Source organism: Lagenorhynchus albirostris, chromosome 5 (genome assembly GCF_949774975.1).
Source record: "Lagenorhynchus albirostris chromosome 5, mLagAlb1.1, whole genome shotgun sequence".
Lineage (NCBI taxonomy): Eukaryota > Metazoa > Chordata > Mammalia > Artiodactyla > Delphinidae > Lagenorhynchus > Lagenorhynchus albirostris.
Window position 1 is genome coordinate 80,194,219 of NC_083099.1, and position 16,220 is coordinate 80,210,438.

A 16,220-nucleotide genomic window follows, 5' to 3' on the forward strand; every position below is an offset into this window, starting at 1 on the left:
GGTTTTACAACCCATGGTGGGCCAGTCTTCCTTCCTGGGTGACTTTTATTTTTTCCTTTTCAGGTTGTGGAAATAAATCCATAATATTTTATATTTAGGAGTTTGGACACCCAGGTACAGCATCCAGCCTCTCCTCAGTGTGTTTTGCAAACACTGCGAGAGAACCCTCTGTGTGGGGCAATTGAATTGTCTTCTGCCTTGCCTGGTGTAAGCTGTGAGGTGCCCGAGTCTCATCTGGCTTGAAATTGTTTGCTTTTGTCTTCCATCCTCATCAGCAGAAGCCATGGATCACACGCTGAAGTGGGGAATCCCATCCAAGCGCCCATACCTCAAGCTCTTTCAGCTCCTGGTGCTGGCTGGTCTTTTTTACTTCTGTTCAGGTAAGCAACCTCCAGGAACTTGACTGAGTCCACTGCTTCAGGGTTTAGAGAGAGGAAATGGTGTTCTCTGTGCTGCCTCCTTCTGTGAGACCGAAGGGACCTTCAGGGTATTTCAGTTCATTTTAGGGCTGAGAAAACAGGTCCAGAGAGGTTAAAGGACCTGCCCTTGATCACACAGCAAGCCAGTGGCCAAGTTAGCTCAAGAACACAGACCTTAAAGGAAAGATGGGGCGGTGTTATTTTAACAAAGCCAAAAGCCGATTCAGAAGGACAGCTTCGAGTTGTGATCTCTTCCACTAGGTGTTTGTTTACATTTTGTGAAACGCTAAGGCACTGGCCTTGGGCTCTGGTTCCCAAACTACATTTCTATGAGACAACACAGCTAAACTAAACAGTGATGATCTTCTTTCCAAGTTGAAGGGGGAAAAGAAAGTATTGATAGTTGTAACATACAATCTCCTTAATCTTAAAATTTTCTCAATATTTATTTTTATGCTTTAGGTGCTGATGCCCTTTGTCAACACAGGCATCTGACATTAAGTAGTATCAGATTTAGCACAAATCATATTTTGAGTTGTTTTTAACTTACTATATAGGTATTTCAGGTGTGTCCTACAAAGAATATTTTGACTTCTGGAGGCTTTTGTTCCATCTCAGGTGCTGGACTTGGGGGGCTGCTGGGAAGGGTGGTGCCGGTCCTGCTGACAGGGTGGCTCTGACTTTTTTTTTTAAAGTCAGAACAAATAAAAGATCTGCTTTGGGGGCTTCCCTAGTGGCACAGTGGTTGAGAGTCCGCCTGCCGATGCAGGGGACGTGGGTTCATGCCCCGGTCCGGGAAGATCCCACATGCCGTGGAGCGGCTGGGCCCGTGAGCCATGGCCACTGAGCCTGTGCGTCCAGAGCCTGTGCTCCGCAACGGGAGAGGCCACAACAGTGAGAGGCCTGAGTACCACAAAAAAAAAAAAAAAAAAAAAAAGATCTGCTTTGTGCTGAGCAGCGTACTACCTAGTTTCATCAAAACAAAGAGGAGCCTTTGCCTCCTGCAGCGTTTCCTAATCTGCAAAGAGCCGAACATCAAAGGGCCTTGTCTTGGTTGCGTTGGTAAGCAGTTGGTTACTTAAAACTGCAGCCATCACCCAGAATGACTAAGGTGTGAGGGAGGGCACTGGAGGGAAGGGATTACTGTGACTCTGGTATTTGTACATTGTCTGTCCTAAGCTGTAAAACTTGCTATTTTACACTGCTGCTGAACCAAGAGAACCATGAGTCAAGTTTCACATCAGATTTTTTATATCTTACGGACAGTATTATTTCCAACAGTTACAATTTTCTTCTGGGTAGTCGGGGGCAGCACTCCCAATCTAGAGTCTTCTGGGGAATCTTAATGAGTTTTAAAAGATGTAGAAGGAAATTTACAGGCTTCCTAGAAATGTGGTATGTGTGCATGCATGCGTGCAAGCGTGTCTGTGTCTGTGTGTGTGTGTGTGTGTGTGTGTGTGAGAGAGAGAGAGAGAGAGAGAGAGAGAGAGAGATGAAAGGGGGATGAGAAAGAAACAATAAAAAAGAGAGAAAGTATAAAAAGAAAATTAAAACCAAGGCTATAACAATTATACCAGAAAAATTAGGGGCAAATGGAAGGAAATAAACTTTGAGCTAAAGAAAGATATTTAGGAAAGTACCTTGTTCTACAGCTACATTCAGATTTTATTGTTGCTATACTGAGTCAACAAAGGAATCCATGAGTTTCTTTTGTCTGAACACCTACTGTGTATCAGGTGGGCCTTAAAAACTGAGCCTGGGATTCCTGCCCTCAAAGAGATGTATGTTAGTTGGAGAAGGCAAAACAAACCCACAAGCAAGTGAAGAGCAGTGAAGTGACTGGCCCCAACTGTAAGCGCCCCATACCTGGGAAAGTTGGGACCAGGGTGGGCTGCGGCAGCGGGGCAGGCTTTAAGGTGAAGGACGCCGAAGGTAAGGATGAGTCAGGGGTGAGTAAGGATGAGTCAGGTTTATTCTTTTGTTTAATCATTTATGAATTCAACAAACACCGAGCATCTCTTATGTACACGACACTTTTCTTGGTCCTGGGGACAAGTTGTGAGCAAAATTGACTTGGCTTTTGCCTTCATGGAATTTACAGTCATTAGGAAGAAGATGAAGATTAATCAATCATTCAAATGAATGTATGACCGAGAAACTCTGTTTCTCTGCCAGAGGGGACAGTGGTGAGAGTGATCTGGGTGAAGGTGGAAGGAGCAGCATGTGAGGGACACACAGGAGCAAGGAAGTGTAGGTGGGCAGTGTTGGGGCAGCAGGGAGACAGGGACCAGGCTCCATAGGGCTTGAAGGCCAGGGATCTGAATGTTATTTGGAGGCACTGGGAAGCCATAGAAGGATTTGAAGCAGGGGAGTGACACGGTCTATATCAGTGCTGCTGACACTTTAATTATACATGCCAATCACCTGCGGGTCTTGTTAAACAGCAGTTTCTAGCACAGGGGATTTTTTTTTTAATTGGAGTATAGTTGCTTAACAACGTTGTGTTAGTTTCAGATGTACATCAAAATGATTCAGTTATACATATCCACTCTTTTTCAAGTTCTTTTCCCATTTAGGTTATTACAGAATGTTGAGCAGAGTTCCATGTAGCACAGGGGATTTTTAGAGCAGCGAAAATACTCAGTATGATACTGTAATGGTAGATACATGTCGTTACACATTTGTCAAAACCCATAAGATGTACAGCGCCAAGACTGACCTCTGGTGTAAACTGGACTTTGGGTGATAGTGATGTGTCAGTGTAGCTTCATCGACTGTCACAAACGTACCACTCTGGCGCGGGATATCGGTGGTGGGGAGGCTGTGCCCATGCAGGGGCGGCGGTATACGGGTACTCTCTGTACTTTACGTTTATTTTGCTGCGAACCTAAAACTGTTCTAAAAGGTAAAGTCTGTATATATTTTTTTAAATGTAGTTTCTGCTTAGGTGGGCCTGGGGACGGGCCTGCATTTCTGTATTTCTAACAAGCAGCCAGGTGATGTTGATACCGCTGGTCCACAGACCTTTAGCTTTAGTAGTAAAGCTCTAAATGATATATATATATATATTTTTAAATGGTGTTGCTGAAGCATAAAGAATGGCTTGTAGGGCAGCCATAGGGACTGCCAAAACCATTTAGTAGCTTATAGTACTTGATGATAGCTTCGATGAAAAGAATGGGATTGGAGGGAGATGGAGGGATTGGAGAATGTGTATGGTGTAGAACTGGTGAGGATTTGCCAGACTGAAGCGCAGGTGTGGATTGGGCATGGCCTGTGGGAGACAAGACTGGACAAAGAGAGTGGAGTACAATCACGGAGGACTTTGTTCAGGGCAGGGGATTTGCACACTAGCCCCTCCTTTCCTCTCCTGTGTAGGAGAGCTGCACTTCCCCCTGACACCCCATCCATTGCTGCCCAGGACAGGGGACCTCTCTTTCCTGCACAGGGTGGGACCAGCAGGGCTCCTCTCCACTTCTAGTTTGGTCTGTGGAGGCAGAAACACTGGACTCATGTGCTCCAGAGACTGGTGGTTGTCTAACATGGGCAGCTTTTCCTCAGAGCTGGGGTCCTCTCAGGGAGACACAGCTCTCAGGGGAGGGGAGAGGCCTTGGGTAGGAGTCGCCAGGGATGCAGGATAGGTGTTGGCCTGGAATTCTGTGGCATGAGAAACACTGAGCTAGAGGAAAAGAGTGCCCTCAGAGTGCCACTGTGAACAAAGCCTCTTTCTTCCCTCCCACCATGTTCTGTCTGCATGCTGCTGGCCAAGGCATCCTGAAAGCCACGCTTCTTGCTATGACTACTGTGATATCAGCTGTTGAAGTCCCCGAGCATTTTAGACATATACTGTTTAGGGAGACACACAAAAGTAAGGATCAGATTTATAACGAGTATGTAGGCTGGACCTATAGAGGAGAGAAAGTTGGCAGCAATGTAAAAATCAGGTGACAAGTCTAAATCTGTCAGCTGCTGGAGAGCAGATACCTCTTAGCCTCCTTGTGTGCCCAGCACCCAGCCTGGGGCCCGCACAAGCCCCGTGGATGCTGGTTCACTTAATCAAAAGCACTTAGAAGGGCCCAAAAAGGTCACTTCCTTTGTGTTAAAGGTCACACAGACCATTAACAGTAAATCTCCAGGTGGTGGGATTACAGGTGACTTTTATGCGTTTCTGTATTTTTCATTCTTTGCAAATTTAATGTGTGCTTCTTCTAGAGTCTGGGAAAACCTTCATTTAAAAAGCACACGAAGGTCCTCAGTGAGATACGTTACGGTACACGGTGATATAAGCTGCTGTGCGCACCTGATTCTTTCTCCTTTAGGAGAAGCGGTGGTGCAGCCCTGCTGACCATTGCTGGGGTTCACCTCCGAGGAAGGGGCATTGTGGCCAGCCCAGTGTCCACACTGCCTTGCTCTAGTTTGGAGGGACTAGGGGATACTCATGGCTTCCTAGATTGGGTTCTTATTTTTTTAAAGCTATACATTAAATTTTATTATTGTTATCTCCCAATTGTCCTGTATGGTTTTCTTCCCCCTGCAGTGACATAAAGTTCACTGTTTTAAAGTGTACGATTCCGTGGTTTTTAGTATAATCACAATGTTGTGAAACCATCACCACCACCTAATTTCAGAACATTTCTATCACTCTAAAAAGAAACTCCATACCCATTAGCTGTCCCTCTCCATTCCCTCTGCCCTGTCTCCTGGTAGCCACTAATCTAATTTCTGTCTCCACGAATTTGCCTATTCTGGACATTTCTTCTAAATGGAGTTATATTATATGTGGCCTTTGTGTATGGTTTCTTTCACTGAGCATAATGTTTTCAAGGTTCATCTATGTTGTAGTAAGTATCAGTACTTCATGCCTTTTTTGTTTGAATAATATTCCACTGTAGATTGAGTTTTGAGAGGTACATTATTTGTCTAAAACTAGTGACCTCTATGCTTGTTGGAAAAAAGTTCCCTCTCTTGGGGGTTTATCGGTGGAGAGTTGAAGTGGTCAGGAAGGGCAGGGGATGGGGACTTGACTCAGTGCAAGTGTCAGCCGGTTACCACAGTGATTCTGGCCACATCCTGGGTGTGATTCAACACATGAGGTGCTGTGTCTGAGAGAAATAGCCCCATGAAAAAAATCTGTATAGCTTTTTTTTTTTCTTCTTCTTTTCTTTTTTTTTGCGGTACGTGGGCCTCTCACCGCTGCGGCCTCCCCCGTTGCGGAGCACAGGCTCCGGACGCGCAGGCCCAGCGGCCACGGCTCACGGGCCCAGCCGCTCCGCGGCACGTGGGATCTTCCCGGACCGGGGCACAAACCCGTGCTCCCTGCATCGGCAGGCGGACTCTCAACCACTGCACCACCAGGGAAGCCCTGTATAGCTTTCACAGTTAATAAAACACTTTACCTCTGGGTGTCATATGACCCCCCATGGTAATTATGTGAAGTAAGTCAGGGAGATAGTATTATGCCCATTTTGCAGAAATTATACCTTGGCCCAAGGAGTTTAATCAACTTGTTACAGGTTATGATTCTAACGCACAGCGGTGGAACCAGATTTCATCTCCTAATGCCTAGCCAGGCATTTAGCAAATATTTATGGAGCACCTACTATGGGCCAGGCCCCGTTCTAGGTTCTGCAGATATGGCAACAAGCAAAACAGATAAAGCCCGTGCTCTCATGGCCCCCAAAGTAACTCCAGCTGATATATAGCAGCTGGAGACAAGCTCAAAGAGAAATAAATGAGGGCAAGGGGCTAACAAGTGGCAGGAAGGGTGGGGTCAGGGGTTAGGTGAGGGTCCCCCTCACCACAAGGGGACACCTTCCCTGAAGGAAGCAAGGGACGGGGCTGTGTGGATGTCTGGAGAAGACAATGGTCCGGGTCGTGTGCCTGGCACCATGTAAGGTTTTACTTGCATTCCCTCACAGAAACCTCAACTCATGTTATTAGGTAGGTGTTGCTAGGCCAGTTTGTAAAATGGCAAAGCAAGCTCAAAATCCAACTATTTAGGCAGTAATGCTGAGACCTGACTTTCCCCTCTAGAACCACTGAAGCGGACAAAACCCTTCAGAAATCTTTCGACTGTCTTCTTGTAAACGCATGTAGCAGTCCCTGAGTATGGAAGCGAGGTCCTGGTGGGAATTGCCCAGAAGATTTTTGGTTCCTCTTTTCAGTCTGGTTCTTCCTCAGCATCAGCGTCTGGTGAGGGGATCTCACATAGGAACATCGAAGAGCCCATTGATGGTTTGCTGTTGACCTTTAGACAAACACCCACACTTCTCCTCAGATGGCTGGACAAAAACTCCTTAAGAACTATGATTGAAGTTAGCTCACTTTCAGTTAAGATTTATTTTTGCTAATGTCACCACATGTCAAAATGAGTTAGAAATCCTGGATTCTTTTTGGGTGGGAATAAACAGGGCACAGGAAAGACACAGTTATTTAGGACCCCGGAGGAGTGAGCTGCTTTCTATCATGGGGTCTTTCTGGCCCACAGCAAGACCAGGGTTCCATGCGTCTGACATAACCCCTGAGTGAGATGAAAGAGACCAAAAGGTAAAAGTTGTGGGTGAGAGGAGGGAGAGAGAGGAAAGGAAACTCTTACGGAAGACCTGCTATGTACTAGGGACTTTTCCATTTATATCATTTTATTTGAATTTAAGTTTACAATGATCCTGAGAGGTAGGCATCATAACATTTTTACAGATGAGGAAACAGGTTAATCAGAAAATGGCTGAGCTGAGACTAGACCCCAAATCAACAGGAATCCATAGTCCATGCACCTTCTACATATCATTTTGCTTTTGTTGTATCTCTTTTTAAAGAGAGTTTGGGTTATTTAGCTATTCTTTGCTCCCCTCAAGTAGACCTTTTCATTTATTTCCCCCTTTTCAGTTATATTCCCTAAATCTAGGGCTGGCAATGTTCAGCACGATTGTCGGAAGAAGGGCCTTCGATCATTCTGAGGTACTTCACACTGCTGTGAAAATATCTACCATCACAATACTCTCTTCCTAAATGCTGCGGTAGGGCCACATCCAGTCTGATGGAGGCAGGTAGAATAGCTGGTGAGATGGAGAGGTGCTAGTGTCCCATGATCCTACTGCCCAAGGAGAGTGGGCCTGGAAATGAGATCCCTATCCTAGTGAGACATGGGCCTGCCCAGGGGTTCTGTGTGGCTCTGGAGGATACTGGAGGGAAGATGCAACATGGTAGCACTGGGGGGTTTGGGGGGGTGGTCAGTTGTGAAAGCACCAGGGCTTTAGAGGAACTCTGTTTTTAGGTCAAGCACAGCATAGGAAAAGTTAGTATGCCTTCTAAACCAAAAAACCAGAAAATATAGTCTGACAGGGATTTTGGTGCTACTGATGAGTGCTTAGGAAATAACAAAAAGATGGAGTTTGGATGCTGAAATATTGATATTTCTGTGATATGCTGATGGGAAATGGGCAAATGTTTTAAATGGGGACCCTCTAGCAAAACTAGGTTGTAGGGCACTTGTTGTGTGGATTGCAGATAGCCAAGGGAGATAAAGACAAGATATCCATCTGTTTAGGGTAGCTGGAGAGGGCAGAAATTGTCCAGAGGAGTAATGGAGGCCTTGTCAGGTGGGGATGAGGAGAGTCATTTCAGAATGAGGTCATGGGGTCAAGCCGGGCCTGGAAGGAAAAGGACTGTTTCTCAAAGCAAAAGAGCCCAGTGATGGAGCCCAGCTGGGAGCGGGCAGTGCTGGCTTACTTATCCTAGAACTGGGCCTCAAATGGGGAAACCAGTAAACAAGGAGAGTGGCCCAAAAAGTTCTCTGCAAAACTGGGGCAGTTTCCTTTCCTGGGCTTAGTTTCCTCATCTGTAAAATAAGACCAGCAAAATGATCAGGGAAATTCCTCCAAAATCTCACATTCCTTAACTATGACTTCCCGATCCCTGTGGGAATAACATTGTCTAACTGGTAGTTGCCACTCACATGCTAGGTCTCCTAAAGTCCTTCTTCTTTTGGGACTAGTGTGCCTTCTCTCTCATTGTCCATGGACAGACAAATGGATAAAGAAAATGTGATATATACATACAACGGAATATTAGTCATTATCATTATATCCTTAAAAAGGAAGGGAATTCTGACACATGTAAAACATGGAGGAACCTTGAGGGCATTATGCTGAGTGGAATAAATCAGTCACAAAAAGACAAATACTGTATGATTCCACTTAGATATCTAAAGTAGTAAAATTCATAGAAACATAAAGTTGAGTGGTGGTTACCAGGGACTGGCGGGAGGGAGAAAGCGGAGTGGTTTAACGCATACAGAGTTCCAGATTTGCAAGATGGAAAAGTTCTGTTTCACAACAATGTGAATACACTTGATGCTACTGAGCTGCACATTTAAAAATGGTTAAGATGGTAAAATTTATGTTATTTTATTTATTTATTTATTTATTTATTTTTGCGGTACGCGGGCCTCTCACTGTTGTGGCCTCTCCCGTTGCGGAGCACGGGCTCCAGATGCGCAGGCTCAGCGGCCATGGCTCACGGGCCCAGCTGCTCCGCGGCATGTGGGATCTTCCAGGACCGGGGCACGAACCCGCGTCCCCTGCATCGGCAGGCGGACTCTCAACCACTGCACCACCAGGGAAGCCCTATGTTATTTTTTAATCACTATTTTTTAAATGGAGAAAAAAAGCACTGGGGACCAAAGAAACCAAAATCAAACTGAACACTCCAATCCTGCTTGGTACTGGATACAACACTCAATTCTGTTACCGTCAACTCCAAATTCTTGCTTGTGCAGGCATCTATATTTAATAGGTATATGATCTTGTTCTGTTTGTCTCTCCACAGGCATTATCCAGGTGACCAAAACAGTGAAAGAAGCAGCAATGCTATCCTGTGATTACAACATATCCACTGAAGAACTGAAGAGAGTTCGCATCTACTGGCAAAAGGATAATGAAATGGTGCTGGCTGTCATGTCTGGAAAAGTAACGGTGTGGCCCAGGTACGAGAACCGCACCATCACTGACGTCACCAGTAACCTCTGCATTGTGATCCTGGCTCTGCGCCTGTCAGACAATGGCACCTACACCTGTGTTATTCAGAAGCCTGAGAAAGGGTCTTACAAACTGAAACACCGGACTTCGGTGAAGTTAATGGTCAGAGGTCAGTGGAACTTTCTGATTTTCAGTAAGCCGGCAGACTCTTGATGCCCTTAAAGACATACTCCTATTGATTTAAGTGGAAATTTTACCAAAGAGGGGTGTATCTCACTTCATTTCTTAGGGTTGAGTCTCTAGTTTTACAGTGAACCCTAACGGTTTTCTCAGGATGTCCTGGAAATATCTATTAGTTGCATTTCTTGCACTTTGACAATCTAAGTTCATGACAATCACCCTGGAGCACTATAATGACCTGGAGTATCTTTTGAATCATAAAGGGACACATTTGATTTGATGTAGCTATACTATTAACTGGATGTGATCCAGTAATATATTCTTGTAAAGTATGTTGAAAGGTATAAGAGCAATGCAGGCATAAATACTATGGCTATTGTTCTATTATATTTATTGTATATTTGAAGCTCTCCTCTAACGGTCATTCCTACAAAATTAGATGTTAGAGAACTGTGAAGGGCAGGGTAGGAAGAAGCCGTGACTTAACCACAGGTGATACTGCTAGAGGATACTAATATATTCTGAGCCCTCATTGAGAAGTGGCAGCCCTGGGCCATTCCCTCATACTTGAAATTCAAACACATTTCTTTTTCTTCCTGGGCACTTGAGGCTTTAGTGGAAAGGCTCAAACCTTTTAATAAAAGATAATAATTAACCTTGATATCAGTTAACTTAAGTGGATCCTTAGTGAAGTCTTCACTGTTCTTCCCTGCTTTTGGTCTTCAGTTATATTGAATTTTTAGCTGTAACATCCAGATCATACCTAAAGCTTAGGAGGTAAGCCAAATTCACATGGGATTATCTTGAACTTCACTCTGTGTATTCCCTAACCATGGAGAGAGCGAATGATCATATGGTGGTGAGATATGAGGGGTTCTGAGAAGCCCACCTCCTCCAAAATTCAGACCTGCGTCGATTCCTGGAATTCCCACTATTATAGCCTCTCCTGCTAATTTCAGCTTTTTTTCCCAAGATCCCTGTTAAAGATAAAAATGTGTTCCCTGGGGGAGATGGCACCACAGACATATTAGCCTGTGTTAGTTAATTACATTAGATACATAGTTAGTTCTCTAACAGAATATCCAGACAGAAGTAGACTTAGAACATGTACTTTTTTTTTTTTTTTTTTTTTTGCGGTACGCGGGCCTCTCACTGTTGTGGCCTCTCCCGTTGCGGAGCACAGGCTCCAGACGCGCAGGCTCAGCAGCCATGGCTCACCGGCCCAGCCGCTCCGCGGCATGTGGGACCCTCCCGGACCGGGGCACGAACCCGTGTCCCCTGCATCGGCAGGCGGACTCTCAACCACTGCGCCACCAGGGAAGCCCCTAGAACATGTACATTTTGATAGAAAGATAAAGAAGAAAATCCAAGGAGAAGAGGCAGAGTTTCAGGGAGGGCAGGCCCTAGCAGCAGGTTATCGTAGGAGACCAAGGACAGCTAAAGAGGTAGCATGGGAGCGCTGAGGGCCTCAAAAAGGAGAGTGGGGCACCAAAATCAGGTAAGGGAAGACGAAAATGGAAAGTCTACTTGCTTAATTAGACACAGAACCAATTCTGGTATTTCCAATTGAGTCAGTTAGAACAGTGCTTCCCAAATGATAAGGTGCTTATGACCTGGGGATGTTGTTAAAATGCAGATTCAAAGGCAGCAGGTCTGGCACTTCTAACAAGCTCCCTGGTGAGGCCTGTGCTGCTGCTGAGGATTGCAGTTTGAGAAGCAAGGCCAAGGTGACCAACTGTCCCATTCTGCCCAGGACTGAGGGGTTTCCTTGGACATGAGATTTTCAGTGCTAATACTGAGAAAGGCTAACTGGGACAAGTTGCTTTCTCTCTATTTGCTAAATGATATAATAGCAGCATAATATCAATGGATGAAAGCCTTCATTAAGCAGCACATTTGAGGAGCTCGCTATACTAGTTAACATATTAACTAGGTTAATGGATTTTTACCTTTCTAAAGCATATGCACCTTTTCCTTTCCTAATAAGATATTCTTACCCTACCAATTTGGGTTAATTGATTAAAATGAGAGACACAAGAATAATTCTTTGATGGTTCACAGTCTTGCAAAGCCTTAGGAGCTGTTACTCTAAACAGATCACCTTATAGAAGGGATAGGAGACAGAGCTTAGGCTGTTCTAAGCCCAGCCAGACCTTGAAAAGATGGTTTTTAATATGATCCTTGGTATTAGTGGCATTCTTGCGGCTAAATGTTTCTTAGAAAAGCAAAGTGCAGAAATGAACATGAATCATAATTAGGATATGAGTTACTTGGATTTGTTATTCCAAGTTATAACATGACATACTGATGTTATGAGAAAGAAACAAAATATTCTTGTTGTTAGCTACCAGTGTAATTATTTGATCTTATAGGAAAAATTAAAGGAGTAAAAAATAATAATGTCAACCAAAAATGGCTCGAGAAAATGTCAAACTTAATTTAGGAACAGGATTAATTCAAAAAAGAAAGGTGACTCTATCCCTAACCAAATCCAAGTTTTTCTTTTTCTTGGCATTTATAGTCACTTGTCATAACTTTGTGCCACCAGGCAGTCCTGGAAGCTTTCACCTGGCAACTTGATTTAAATGAGGGAACTCATTTAAAAGAGGACAAATTTAAGGGCTTCCCTGGTGGCGCAGTGGTTGAGAGTCTGCCTGCAGATGCAGGGCACGCGGGTTCGTGCCCCGGTCCAGGAAGATCCACATGCCGCAGAGCAGCTGGGCCCGTGAGCCATGGCCGCTGAGCCTGCGCGTCCGGAGCCTGTGCTCCGCAATGGGAGAGGCCACAACAGTGAGAGGCCCACGTACCGCAAAAAACAAACAAAAAAAGAGGACAAATTTAAGACTCACATTAGTCTATTAACTAACTTCCTGTGTGTCAGGCTCTGTTCTATGTGATTTATATTAACGATGTCATTTAATTCTTACAACGCTGGGAGGCAGGTATTATTATCCCCATATTACAGATGAGCAAACTAAGACTAAAAGTGGTTAAGTAATTGGCCCAGTGTTAAAAGGCAAAACTGGTTATAAAACCTGGTCTTGGGACTTCCCTGGTGGTGCAGTGGTTAAGAATCTGCCTGCCAATGTAGGGGACACGGGTTCGAGCCCTGGTCCGGGAAGATCCCACATGCTGTGGAGCAACTAAGCCCGTGCGCCACAACTACTGAGCCTGCGTTCTGGAGCCCGCATGCCACAGCTACTGAAGCCTGCGTGCCTAGGGCCCACGCTCTGCAACAAGAGAAACCACCACAATGAGAAGCCTGTGCCCGGCAACGAAGAGTAGCCCCTGCTTACCGCAACTAGAGAAAGCCCACGCGCAGCAACGAAGACCCAATGCAGCCAAAAATAAACAAATAAAAACAAAACAAAACAAAAAACCTGGTCTTGATGACCACTGTGCTATACTACATCTCTCTGTGAGACTCTGAATTCTGAAAAAAAACTAATATATAAGATGAAGTATGGGGGGATTGGTCCCCCACATTATGCTAAGAAGTATAAATTCTTTAAGCCTAACAATAAGTGAGGAAGAGGTGAGGGGAGTTTTTTCCTGTGTTCTCTGCAGTCATTTCACTATGCTTTGCTTTATTTTACTATCTTATTAAGGGGCAAATACACAAATGAAAGAGTGCCTCAAGTATCTTGGAGGAATATTAGGAAGGTCTCTCTGTCCTCATAAGGCATGTCAGAACAGTAAGGGAATCAGTCAAGTACAGTGGTTGAGATTACAGGCTCAATAGTGTAAAATTTGGACAGAGGTTTATCTGATTAAAGACTACTTTTGAAAAAGTAAGGTAATGCTAAACAAACTTTAGAGTAGTGTTACCTACTTCCCACCTCAGTAGTGTGGGAAGTAGGGAGACAGCAAAGTTAAGACCATACAAGTAGATTTACACAAGTTACTGTCAATATTCTGGTTCTCAGTTTGGATGGTGGGTTCTCAGGTGTTTAGTACAGTATGAATTAATAAATAGATACATAAAAGAGAGCTACTTTGTATATCTCAAAAATTAGGAAGAAAGAGGAGAAAAAGAAGTAAAAGAAAGGAAGGAAAGGAAAGGAAAAGAAAAGAAGGCAGACATATTTTAATCTGCTTGTTTACATCTCTAATACCATGGCATTAGTATTTTTCTGAGAATGTTTTTCAATATAATCTTATTTTTAATGTTTTAATAAAACAGCAATGTTTGAAGCTCTAAAAAAAAAAGGAAAGAAAAGAAAAGAAGTCAGGGGAAGGGAAAGGTCTGGTATCAGAAAAACTTGAATTCAAATCCCAGTTCTGCTACTTACTGGTTGTGATTTCTCTAGACCTCAATTTGATTATTTATAAAGTGAAACATTGTATTAGGTTAAATCATATGAAATTACTGATATTTGACCTTTTTTGCTCTACAACCTACCTCCTAGGGTTGTTGTAAAGATGAAATGAGATAATGTCCAGACCTAAGAAACATTAACGTGTTGTCTATTATTTTTTTCTTCACCTCTTGCAAATGCAAGTATTGATACCATGTCAGTATTTATTCACATGAACCTACTTCTTTCTTTAATAAGTGCCCTCCTACCTCCTTATGAAGAATTGATATAACCAATTCAAACCAAAATTAGTCTTTGGATTATACATAAATATTAATGACTTATGGGAAGTTGCAAATTATATTTTATTATTCTGATTAAAGATAGGTATTTATTAAAAATATAAACACACACACAAATATGTAATGATATGTACTTACGGCCTTGTTCTTTCTTCAGCTGACTTCCCTGTCCCTAGTATAACTGATCTTGGAAATCCATCTCCTAACAACAGAAGGATAATTTGCTCAACCTCTGGAGGTTTTCCAAAGCCTCACCTTTCCTGGTTGGAAAATGGAGAAGAATTAAATTCTACCAATACAACACTTTCCCAGGATCCTGAAACCGAGCTCTACACGATTAGCAGCGAACTGGATTTCAATATGACAAGCAACCACAGCTTCGTGTGTCTTGTCAAGTATGGAGGCTTAACAGTGTCACAGACCTTCAACTGGCAAAAATGTAAGTGATATTGTTCTGGGAAGTTTCTGCTGTGTAGAGTCTAAAAAGAAAATAACTCAGCCAGATGCATCACAGAATTATGTATATTGACTCTGATAGTAATTTTTTGCAGTATTTTTAGACATGCAAATAAAATGATAATGACAGTATTACTATGACTTATTAAGGTCACTGTACAAGGTTTGACTATAATGTCACTAGACTTATTTTCTTTAATAAACATTCTAAAATTTAGACATCCAAGTAAGTTCTATCCATCAAGTCAACATATTGGGAAGTTATTATAACAATATTGTTGTGATTGAAAGCACTAAGAATTGTCCTCCTTTGGATTTGCTCTCTGGGCTTTGGCACTTTCATTTTGGGGGCCCCCTCCCCATGGTCCCCCTCCCCATGGTCCCATGATGTCAAATCATTGTCTTTTGAGGGTGAATGTACCTTTTAAGAACTACTGGTTCATTTAGAATCAAGTCGGTCATTTTTAACCAAAACCATGACCAAATAGTTTACCCTACATGTAGTAAACTTATAGAAGTTTCTTTCCCCAAGAGGTGAAATCATCTGGAAATATAAAATGGAAAAAGTTGGGCTTTTATAAATTTATGCATATTAAACCCATAATGGGTTATTACAGAAGAACTCAAATACTTGAAATACATTTGTAACTTGTTTGGCTGATTATAAGGAGCACCACCAGGCCTCTCTCAGCCCTAGCCCCACTTATAACAATATGTTTTGTGGCTGCATAGTAAAAAATTACACATCGAGCATAATTTATTATGTGTAGTATGTCTTACATCTTCCTCTTATTTTTGCTTGTAGTAGAGGAGATATTTTAGACGGTCTAGTAGTTCATCTTAGTGAATGATTTACTCTAGATCTTTCTATCTTGAGTGGATTCTTTATTTTCCTCAATAGGTAATGAGATAAAATTTTGACATGATTTTATTAATAGTACAAACTCATCTCTATCATCTTTTATGTATTCTAAAGAATACATAAAAATGAATTTTGAATCCTATAGTAAAAAGTTTATTAATTCAGCATTCTTGTCACTTTACTGATATATAATTATTTAACCACTTTTAGATTATCATGACTAAGGTAGACAGTATTACACAAATTAGTAACAGCAGCTTCAATTATATTTTATTTTGGACATCATTTATATTTGGAATATGAGTACATATGATACTCTAGGGCAAGGGTTGATAAAAATTTTCAGAAAAGGGCCAGATAGTAAATATTTATTCTTTACAGGTCATTTGGTCTCTGGCAACAACTCAGTTCTGCTGTTATAGCATGAAAGCTGCCATAGAAAAGACAAATGAATGACATAGCTGTGTTTTAACAAAATTTTATTTAAAAAAATCGGTGGGGGGCTTCCCTGGTGGCACAGTGGTTGAGAGTCCGCCTGCCGATGCAGGGGACACGGGTTCGTGCCCCGGTCTGGGAGGATCCCACATGCCGTGGAGCGGCTAGGCCCGTGAGCCATGGCCGCTGAGCCTGCGCGTCCGGAGCCTGTGCTCCGCAACGGGAGAGGCCACAACAGTGAGAGGCCCGCGTACCACAAAGATTAAAAAAAAAAAAAAAATTAAATAAATAAA

At 43.0% G+C, this 16,220-nt stretch overlaps 1 protein-coding gene across 2 annotated transcripts in view; it reads left to right on the plus strand.

Annotated features, from left to right (window-relative positions):
- Positions 1 to 16,220, plus strand: part of CD80 (CD80 molecule) — a 27,972-nt gene continuing 11,752 nt past the window's right edge. For both annotated transcript variants that reach the window (XR_009540759.1, XM_060150551.1), the window contains exons 1-3: positions 1 to 380; positions 9,246 to 9,563; positions 14,332 to 14,613. Coding sequence is in view for 1 of the 2 variants with exons in the window: in XM_060150551.1 (XP_060006534.1) it covers positions 284 to 380; positions 9,246 to 9,563; positions 14,332 to 14,613 (697 nt within the window). In the remaining variant the exon portion in view is untranslated. The remainder of the gene's footprint in view (positions 381 to 9,245; positions 9,564 to 14,331; positions 14,614 to 16,220) is intronic.